Consider the following 10,708-nt stretch of genomic DNA (forward strand, 5'->3'; position numbering starts at 1 on the left):
CTATTTCTGGTGTCTAGTGCAGTATTTTTAGATGGATATATTTGGTGTAGTTTTTGGTATTACAATTTTTGTAATCGGACGAAAATTTTTTCTGTAATATTTGGTTAATTTGTTTTTCATAAGTCTGTTAAATATAATTAAGACCATCTTAAACCTACCCAGATAAGGGACCATTTTTATCAAGTTTTTATATTGACATTTGCCAAGTCTTCCACATATTATAAATCGGCAGAATTCCAGAGGCTGTGCCAGCAAAGCTCTAGACCCCACAGCATATGGCGTGTGAGAAGATAATAATTTTCCTACATAGTGTCTCACAATACGACTGTCTTATTTCTTCTTCATTAAGGCAAATTGGTTATATATATATATCATCTTAGGGGAGGTTATGTTAAAAATAACAATTTCGAAGTCAATTTCACTCACTGAGTTTTGAATTCGTTAGGAGCAATGGAGGAGCCACTGTTGACAGGTTAGTCTTTTTCCCATCATCATTAAAGCTTAAAGCTTGAATCTTTTATGTTAATTTCTATGCCCTTTTCTTGCTTTTCCCATTTTCTGTAGCTTAATTGTCTAAAGATTGAGTCTCTTATTTCAGTCTCTATACCCTTTTCTTGCTTTTTCCATTTTGCATAGCTTTAATGCTTATAGCTGGAACCTTTAATGTCAATTTTTATGCCCTTTTCTTGCTTTAACAATTTTGAATAGCTTAATTACTTTAAGTCTGAATCTTTTTCTGTCAATATTCATACCATCTTCTTTGCTTTTCCCTTTTTGCAAACCTTAATTGCTGAAAACTTTAGTCTTTTCTGTCAATTTTTGTACCCTTTTCTTGCTTTTACTATTTTGCATAGCCTAAATGCCTAAAACTTGAATTTCTGCAAGATTTTTTTATACCCTTTTATTTCTTTTCATATTCTGTTTCGCTTAAAGCGTGAATCTTTTCTGTGAATTTTTATCACCTTTTCTTGCTTTGCCCTTTTGCATAGCTTAATTGCTTATACCTGATCTTCCTTTTTTTTTTCCCCGGAAAAGGGCCTAAAATGCCCCTTTGCTATATGAAATAGGACAGGCTAGCCCTCTGATAAAAGTTGGTCTCTATTCTGCCCTCAACAAGTGGGCTCGTATATGCCCTCCATCACTAACGGGGACTTATAAAGCCATATGGAATATATGTGAGGGCAAGTTAGACCTAGTTCGAATTGTACAGAGGCATATATGAGTCTTCACAACTCTATAGCAGTTTACTTAGACACCTATTTGACAACACCAAACTAATTATCATTGCAAATAAACTCAGTCACAGACACAACAAATGAACGGCAATAACTTCATTAAATCCTTGTACAAAAACATAATGCTTCATAACATAATAAAACACAACAATTAAGCCACAATAACACTAACATTACATATCATTTCCCACGGATCCAAAGAACATAACAAAACATCCCAATATCACACACATGAAAATCCACATCTTCTTTCGAAATTTAGCATCAAGCACAACTGAGTACTCTAAATCGGTCACTTTCTTCATTAGAACATTTCTTTCCAATTCCAAGGCTTCGATTCCTCCATGATCGACGAACATCATAACATTTTCAAGATCAAATTTTCCTTTAGAGAGCATTTCTTTCACGGATTAGAGCTTCCTTTTCCTTCTTTAAACTGCATATGAGATTTGAAACTCTAGGAGGAAGCTCTTTATCTTGCCATTCCCAATAGGAATATTTTTCATCCTAAAAACCAAAAATAAAAAAAATAAATTTACAAGCAAATCGGAATAATTAAAAGAACCCATCAAAAAATTTACTTACCTCATGCTTCTGGCACTTGAAAAACCTTCTCCCAGCATTTAAAGGAGTCCATGCCATAAAATAATTGGCAGCAAGTCCGCAACGATACCTCCTATTCGACCCCTTTGAGCTACTAGAACATTCCGACATTGTCTTTTCTTGTCTTTTGTTATGATTCCAACCGTTTGAGCTACTAGGATTTAATGAAGTCATTGCCGTTCATTTGAATGTTTGTGTCTATGACTTAGTTTATTTGCTGTGATAATTAGTTTGGTGTTGTCAAATAGGTGTCTAAGTAAACTGATATGGAGTTGTGAAGTGTTTGAGAAATGACAATTATAACTGACTCATATATGCCCCTGTACAATTCGAACTAGGTCTAATTTGCCCTCACATATATTCCATGTGGCTTTATGAGTCTCCCGTTAGTGATGGAGGGCATATACGAGCCCATTTATTGACGGCAAGGGCAGAATAGAGACCAACTTTTAACGGAGGGCTAGCCTGTCCTATTTCATATAGTAAAGGGGCATTTTAGGCCCTTTTCCTTTTTTTTTTGGTGTCAATTCTTATACCCTTTTTCTTGCTCTACACTTTTTGCATATCTTAATTTTGGAGTCACGTGACTTTTTGCAGCAAGGGAAACAGGTCAAAGAGGGAGTGAGAGATGGAGTTCTTATGAGAATGTGGGAAGGGCGGGCTCTGTGATCCCTACGACATCCTTGGCCGGATCAGAAGTCAGTGTCGATGAGATTCGGTCTGCTGCTTCTATGTCAGTGCCTTACTCTCCTTATCTCCATGCCCCCTTGATTAGCTCTCCCCAATCCCAATCTCAGCCACAATCTTACGGTAAGTCGCCCGCGGACATATTATCTTATACTGGCTTATTTTGTGTTGAGTTTTATATACTCCCTCTGGTTTATTTTATAAGGTGGTGTTCGACGGGGCATAGATTTTAATAAAAACAAAAGACTCTTGGCAAATTCCAAAAGTACCATTCGGACCTGTGGGTTTAAACATGCCATGATATTTTTGTGGCTATAAGTATACTTCATTAAGGGTTAAATGAGATTTTTGAAGTTGAAAATTTTTTAATATAAAATATGTCATTCTTTTTCGAACAAACTTAGAAGAAAGAGTGACATATACAAAATGGATTGCTGAGCGCTAAAGGTCCTTAATCTTTGCCTTAGTTTACTGTATTACCATTTTAGTTCATTTGCTTGGTTTGATTTAATTGTACAACAATTTTTAATTGTCTTCTAGCTTTGGGACTTTTCAGTTTATTGAACTTTGATGAAGGGGGTAATAGACCTACCTTCAGATTTGAGTTAGGAGCTTCTCATATTGGTATTACAAGATGGAGTTAAATACAATCTTCTCTAATATGGCTTGAGAGCCTACCTTTTTTTCCTCTCTTCTTTATAAACTCATTGTTTGCCTCAGGTATTGTATTCGCTGTTGTTATTATTTTGTACTACTTATCCTTTATCTCCCTCTTTTTCTTCTCTCTTCCTTTCTTGCTTTCCTCCTCCTCCTCCTCCTTCTTCTTCTTCTTCTTTCCGAGCCGAGGGTCTATTGGAAACAACCTCTCTACCTTCGGTAGGTAGGGGTAAGGTTTGCATACATACTACCCTCCCCAGACCCCACCTGTTGGGAATATACTAGGTATGTTGTTGTTGTTGTTCTTTATAAACTCATACCTATGTTGGTGGTGCTTGCTTATTCACGGTTGGCAGTTGGTTAGTACCAAACCTCTGGTCTTATCACTTGCATTAAGTTTCAACACCATGTCTTTTATGAAAGTTCTATCGTTAAATACATTAAAGCTATCTGGCTAAATGTTTACTGCCTTATTTTGGTGGATGATTCATGATACGATGTTGATGCCTTTGCGACTTTATCCCCTTTTTGTTTTTCCTTGGTAAAGTTCACAGCTGTGATTAGGTCACTTGCGCTAAGGCACAAGTTTTTTTTTTTGCTCTAGAGTATATGTATAACTTCCCTGCAGTTTCATCACTGTCTTATTGGTGAATATTGCGTTAGAAAATAAATTATATTCTCTTTTCTAGCAGAGCAAGGGATTGTTTATCAAGGTGGGTACTATGGAGCTGCAGGTGAAGCCGCTGGTGATCTAAGGAGGTAATTACACAGCATTCCTCCGAACACAGGTCTTGCTTGGGCCACATGTGTTTTATTAAGTATTTGAAAATAGTGCAACCCTAATGGTAATGATTTCAAATACTTAATAAATATGTGTTTCTTTAAGTATTAGAAATCATTACCATTATAGTTGCACTATTTTCCTTTACTGCTGGTTTTGGTGCACCAATTAGTGTTCTGAAACAAGTAATAAAAAGGACTAGGACCTTACAATATTTGAAGAGTTACGACATAAAGATGATTTCCATATGTTACTAATTATTACTATAGTTTTGTGCATTCGTCTATATTTTCTTCCTTTTTGGCTCCTTGAATTTTACATTGTGGTTATTTTTGCAACAGCATGTTGATTAACTAACTCTTTTGGCAGGCAAGTGCTAGACGATGTAGAAGTACGAGAGTTGCTTATAGATCATGTTGGCCATCGCTGCTGTTGGGGAAGTCGTCCAGCTCGGACCTGGAAGATTCATGCAATTGAAGATTGCAATGTCTATGTGGGAACGCTAGAAACTTTCACGGAAGAGAGAGATACAATTATAGAGAAGGAGCCATACTCCACTGGCAGCATTGACGGAAAGGACAAGGGGCCTGAAATGGGAATATGGGAGTTGGATTTAAGGTCTGAATTTCCTGTATTGTTTGTGCCTTACAAGGAGTCACGACTGAGAATTCCTCATTCGGAAACTATAGAGAAATGTTCAGGTAATAGACATGGTTTGTGGGATAATCATTTTGCATTGTTAATAGTATAGTAAAATAACCTCTTAAAAAGTGTATAATAAAACAAACTTGTGTCATTGCTGAACTGTCTACGTAGTCTTTTAACCTTTTCCTATCATGTGGTTCTTGGGTTAAAGTTGGAGTGATTTTCATGATTTCGCTCTAACTGTTTCACAGGTTGTGATGGTCGTGGAAATATAGTTTGTCCTACTTGCAATGCAGATCAAGATCCAGGGTTTTACAAGGAGGGTCAAATGGCCCAGTGTCTGACTTGCTACGGAAGGGGTCTAATTGCTCATAAGGACGGATCTGACACAATGTGAGCTTTTGACAGATTGTTAACTGTTTCAGTGCATTTCTTGGTCAAGTTTATTTTTTTTTCCTTGACTAAGCATAGATGAAAGAATAAAAAATATTCTACTATTTCAGCGTCTAAATTCCGTTCTCTTTCAGTGTTTTTGCCTTTCTGGAAACAAATGCAAATCCTTTTTAAACTGCTGATCCCCCTCCCCCCAAAAAAGAAAATTGAGGTGTCTGACAATTCTAAATGATTTACCGAAAACATCTTTCTTTTGCAGATGCCTGAAGTGTAAAGGTAATGGGAAAATTCCTTGTGCGACATGTGAATCTCGTGGCCTGATCAAATGCCAAACATGCCAAGGTGGTGGCTCTCTTTTGGCACGGAAAGTAGCTGTTGTTAGATGGTAATCTATCTTTACTTTTGATTTATTATACTCAATTAGTCATGCATATTACAATCAAGGAAATCATGAGGTTGTCAACTGAATGATCAGGCATTCTGTATTTATTGTGTTGCCTCGTTCTATGCCCTGCATTGTGTCCAGAAAAATAAACCAATTGCCCAACAGAATACCCACATTAACTGACACCCATCACAACATAATAATCCCTTTGTGGTTTCGTAATAGTTCTGTCCGGAATTGATGGCTCTAAAGCACTTCACTTGTCTAGTTCGACATAACTATATGCCATGAAGCGTGAAAGATGAGGACTTTGGTCATCGTTATAGCAAACAGTATCTTATCGACTTATCCATATGATTTAAGGTATCTCGTAGATTTTGGTACTGATGTAGAGGACTAACATGGCGTGCAAACTTGACATGTTTTCATAGGAGGACACTTTCAACCCGGAAAGTAAACGCTACAAGTGGAGCAGGTTCTGTTCCAGATGACGTGTTTCACCGAGCGAAGGGAGTTCAGTTGTGCAATAACCAAGCTTACCAGTGCACTCCAGCCTACTTTGCTGATTCATATTTTCTTAACAAGTTCTCTTCTGAAGTAATTGCAGAGAGGCCTTCTATACCTACTACTGCAAGGATCATATGCGAGCGACACACCATCTCTGTTGTCCCGGTGACTCGCGTGACCATGACTGATCGTAATCGCTCCTTCAGTTTCTATATCATTGGAAATGGAAGAGAGGTTTATATGAAAGACTACTATCCTTCTAGGTTTTGTTGGGGCCTTTGTCCTTGCTTGGAATGGTTGAAACTATAATTGAAAAAACTGAATCTGTTTCTTCATTATTGGCCTTAGTTTTGTCCCAAGAGTGTTATGGGAAGAACAAGTTGGTTTTTGTATAGAATATACTGTATGCTTTCCAAGAATAAAGGGTTTGTGTTCCTAACAATAATATCATAGTTGTTTTATTAGTTAGTTACTAAAACTTCACTTGTTCCTAAAGGCCTTAGTTTTATTAGTTACTAAAATTTCAAAAAGAATATAATTTTGAACCTATAATTTCAAAAGTGTAGTGGGTTCATAGTAAGAGACTAAAGTTAAACCTGTCAAATATAAATTCTAGATCCACCTCATTACAATAGTGCATCCATCCTTTTGAAATCTTGGATCCGCCTCTGTTTCGGAAACAACTTCTCTATCTTCACGAGTTAAGATAAGGTTTGCGTACACATTACTTTTTTCAGATCCACTTGTGAGATTACACCGAATATATTGTTATTATTCTTTATTAAAAATCCGGCACCGCCAACACCATGAGCAGTCATGTGGCACTTTCACTTCCTGCATTTCAATTCTGTGCATTTTAATCATGACGATACGAAACATATTACTTAGATATGTAATGACGCACTAGTACAAACCCCACAAAAATAAAGCAAGTGAATCTAAAAACAATCCAATCCTTTGAAGTGTATGTGCAATCCTAGGTTGAGAACCTGCTACGAATGTCACATTTGAGCCAATTGCAAATAAAAAATTCAGCAGCCCTAGAATTTGACATAAATTCACGTGCTAATATTGGTGTTTGCACACGAGAAAAGACTGAGACAGCCAACAAAGTCTTCAATAAAATAAAGGTATAATTCTATAATTCACCTCTTCTTACAAGTGCTTTGAATTGTTCCAACTTTTCTTTTTGGAAAGACTAATTTAAAATTGGGAATAGAAAACCTAAATTATTTAGTATTCGATATTTGATAGTTTATTTAATTTATGTCGAAATATACTTATAGTCAAATACATATAAGAATATGTTTTCATATTTCTGGTTAAAAGATTTTAAACTATTATAAATAAGAGTGTTACTAGGTTATTTAATGTGCGAAGATTTGTGTAATATTATAGAAAGCATCCTTAGATTTATAATAAAATAATTTTCTTTCATAGTACACTTTTATTTAATGATTAATCTGTATTTACCATATTTTTATTTAGATTGTTATGTCGCTTTCCTCGCACCTATACAATCGCAAACATCCCCTATATAAACTCTTATTAAGCATTTCATCTTTAGTTGAAAGCTCTCTCTTTGATTTCTTCCTACAATAGGGGAGCTTTCTTTTCCTCCACGTACAACAAGCCCTATTTCAAGAGTGCTTTTTTCTCTCCCTCCTATTGTCTAAGAAGAGAAGACTAACATTCACTTCAATTTTTATTAGGTTCAATAAAAACCAAACCATGTTTTCCCTTTCATCTATACAATCCAACAATATTATTCAAACTCATTCATCTTCATCCCTACTCTACAACAACCACCACCACGGTCATTTTCGTCATTTGATCATTTCAACTCGACCTCGACACCACTTACTCTTCTCTTTTCGTGCCCAAAATTATGATGTAACCACTACCACCGCCACCAACGCCTCAAATCCAAATCGAATTGATGACAATCAAACCATACTTCAAGAAATTTCTAGATCATCGAGTTTCTTGAAAATCGAAGAAAATACGTCATCGTATTCTCTTTCCAACTCCAACAAGCTTAAAATAGCTATTATAGGCTTTGGTAACTTTGGACAATTCATTGCCAAGGCTTTTATTCAACAAGGTCACATTGTACTAGCTCATTCTCGTACTGACTATTCCCCCGTAGCAAAATCCCTAAACGTCAACTTTTTCCAAGATCCTCATGACATATGTGAGCAACATCCTGACATCGTCGTACTCTGCACTTCCATTAATTCCCTCGAACGAGTCCTTCGTTCCCTTCCCATCCAAAAGCTTAAGCGTAACACACTTTTCATAGACGTGCTATCCGTCAAAGAATTTCCCAAGAACATTTTTCTTCAATTACTACCTCAAGAATTTGACATTTTATGTACTCATCCTATGTTTGGTCCAACAAGTGGAAAGGACAATTGGAAGGGGCTACCATTTATGTTTGACAAAGTTCGAATTGGACAACAGGATTCTAGGATTCAAAGGGTCAACAATTTCATTAATATTTTCGAAAAAGAAGGTTGTAGGATGGTGGAAATGAGTTGTTCTGAACATGACAAGTATGCTGCTGGCTCACAATTTATTACACATACTATAGGCAGAGTGTTGCAAAAACTAGGACCGGAGACAACACCTATAAATACAAAAGGGTACGAAAAATTGTTGAATTTGATGGAGAATACAACTGCTGATAGCTTTGATTTGTATTATGGTTTGTTTGTGTATAATGGTAATTCTATGGAGGTTTTGGAGAGGTTGGATATGGCTTTGGAGAGTGTAAAAATGGAATTATTTGGGAAAGTTCTTAAGAAGTTGGAGAAGAGGGTGGAAAAGGAAAGTAGGCTGGCTTTACCTACTCCTATTACTAAGAAGATTGGAACTTTGCAAGTTGAAATGAAGAAAGATGCTATTTCTTGATCCTAGCTAAAATAGTGATATTTAAGAATATTGAAATTCAAGTCGGTTATTATTTAAAATCGTTTTCAATCTTGTGGTTGATTTGTTTAATAAGAGTTGATATTTTGTAACTTTGATTGGAGTATCATTTTCTGCATCTTGTTAGCATTTTTAGACTCCGTAAAGTGGTTAACTCGTCCCCAATTGTAGACTTCATATCAAACATAACCCTAATTTTTAACTACTTTTTGTGAAACAAAGGTCGACTCCAGAGAGTAATAGATTATTGAGTGGTGATACCGTACTTCCAAAACCATGTAAACTGCCAAATGCATACTAGTGGAAGGAATTTTTTGGAGTGCTTATTATTGTCCAAAACTATTTTGATCTCCTATGTTATAAGAGTAGTATTTTGCCTTAATTTTCTTATCATATTTGGATTTTATCTTTTGTCAAAGGTAGGGCAATTTTTTTTTCATAATTGATTTTACATTTCCTAGAAGGAAAATGTAAATCATTTTCATATTTGACGAATCCTCTTTTTTAGAGAAAAAGTTTTGTACTTCTATAAATTAAAGATCATTCCTTCTCATACAACAAAAATAATAGTATCCATAATGTAGTCATTAAAAGAGTCTTATTTAGAGGGAGATTATTCTCTCGATAGTTTATATTTTCTTTTACATTAGTTTTCTTATTTGTAGGTTAGCTGACCAAACCATATTAAGATATGTCTATTTTGAAGGATTGAAATACCCCAAAGAACAATTTAGGCACAAGCAAAAAAATTAACAAAGACTATATAGAAGAAATTTATATAACTTAGAGATAGAACGGGCCACGAGACTTTTTCTTCACTCATAAATTCTTGAATCTCTCTGCATCATAACTACCTCTCCACGATTGAAAATACTATGTAGTAGCACCTCCAATTTAAAATACTACAAATTAAATTTGACTAACTAACAAAACCTATTCCAATATGAATTTGATAAATAAAACCTAACTAGACATGAGTTAAATAAACTAATAAATATCAAATCCTAGGCGACATAGTAATTCCCTTAAACCAAGATCTTCAAGCTTGAGCATGTCAGTAACATCAAGCATTGTAGAAGTCAAGTACCTTAGACTCTCCACTAATTTTCTAAAATATGTAGCATCAACAAAATCACGAGTGCCTTCTTTAGTCAATTTCAAATTCTCTTCAATATTGATTATATATGATGTAGCTTTAACCATGGTAAATTCCTTCAAATATCATCAACATATTTTTCCCTTACTTTGGAACCATTTACTTCTCTAATTGCCTTGTGGTTGGTTTTGTATACCCGTTCAACTCCAATTGGCCATTCTATAGGTTGTACAGTAATGTCACCAATAATATTTCGTCATACTCCTTGAAACATGCAATCTCGAATAATGATACCAAATTGATTGTATCTTCAATATCTATAATCATGCGTTGTTGTGGTTCTGGATCCCAAGCTATTTCTCCCTCAATCTTGGGTAGATTATCAGAACCTTTCTCTTGATGAACCATCTTAATGCTTCATTCATTACTAGGTTTATCTTCAATAGCATCAAATAATTTTTCTTGTGAAACACCAACCTCTTCTGGATGGGCATCCCTTACAACCAAATCATCCTTTTTAACTATCGCTAAAATGTTTGAAAGATCAATTTGGATACTATTTGACTTTTCTTTGCATTTAATGGAATCTCTATTACAATAAACATTACATGTACCTTCTCTTCTTTTCTCCTCTATTTATGATATTTAGCCTTCTTGATTTATTTTAGCCATATTTAATGTGTTTCTTTTTCTTTTGGTTCATCCTTTTCTTGTGATACCTCCTCCAATGTCTCATCTTTCTGTTGATTCAGTAATCTCTCATATGTCACTAATTCTCCTTCTAAGTC

At 35.3% G+C, this 10,708-nt stretch overlaps 2 protein-coding genes across 4 annotated transcripts; both read left to right on the plus strand.

The window, feature by feature from the left end:
* The first annotated feature begins 318 nt into the window (after positions 1 to 318).
* LOC104084488 (uncharacterized) lies at positions 319 to 6,338 on the plus strand. Of its 3 annotated transcripts, none has more exons than XM_009588361.4 (7): positions 319 to 472; positions 2,436 to 2,648; positions 3,872 to 3,941; positions 4,333 to 4,664; positions 4,860 to 5,001; positions 5,261 to 5,386; positions 5,818 to 6,338. In XM_009588361.4, the coding sequence occupies exons 1-7, from the start codon at positions 451 to 453 to the stop codon at positions 6,200 to 6,202; spliced, it is 1,290 nt and encodes a 429-aa protein (XP_009586656.1). In that variant the 5' UTR covers positions 319 to 450; the 3' UTR covers positions 6,203 to 6,338. The 3 variants fall into 3 exon arrangements, with proteins under 3 accessions (XP_009586656.1, XP_070037902.1, XP_009586658.1); XM_070181801.1 differs by having other exon boundaries at positions 3,875 to 3,941; XM_009588363.4 differs by lacking the exon at positions 2,436 to 2,648 and having other exon boundaries at positions 345 to 472; positions 3,875 to 3,941.
* A 1,108-nt stretch (positions 6,339 to 7,446) lies between these two features.
* On the plus strand, positions 7,447 to 8,916 carry LOC104084486 (arogenate dehydrogenase 2, chloroplastic-like). Its single transcript, XM_009588359.4, has one exon. It carries the CDS (start codon positions 7,625 to 7,627, stop codon positions 8,804 to 8,806), a length of 1,182 nt encoding a protein of 393 aa, XP_009586654.1. The 5' UTR covers positions 7,447 to 7,624; the 3' UTR covers positions 8,807 to 8,916.
* Positions 8,917 to 10,708: the final 1,792 nt, after the last annotated feature.

Source organism: Nicotiana tomentosiformis, chromosome 7 (assembly GCF_000390325.3).
Source record: "Nicotiana tomentosiformis chromosome 7, ASM39032v3, whole genome shotgun sequence".
Classification (NCBI taxonomy): Eukaryota; Viridiplantae; Streptophyta; class Magnoliopsida; order Solanales; family Solanaceae; genus Nicotiana; species Nicotiana tomentosiformis.

Excerpts from the sequence above, each read along its gene's own strand:
- LOC104084488 (XM_009588361.4), top strand. The coding sequence starts at position 451 with ATGGAGGAGCCACTGTTGACAG. Across the intron at positions 4,665-4,859 it reads AACTATAGAGAAATGTTCAG|GTTGTGATGGTCGTGGAAAT; the intron begins GTAATAGACATG and ends ACTGTTTCACAG. Across the intron at positions 5,002-5,260 it reads AAGGACGGATCTGACACAAT|ATGCCTGAAGTGTAAAGGTA; the intron begins GTGAGCTTTTGA and ends TTTCTTTTGCAG.
- LOC104084486 (XM_009588359.4), top strand. The coding sequence starts at position 7,625 with ATGTTTTCCCTTTCATCTATACAATCCAACAATATTATTCAAACTCAT.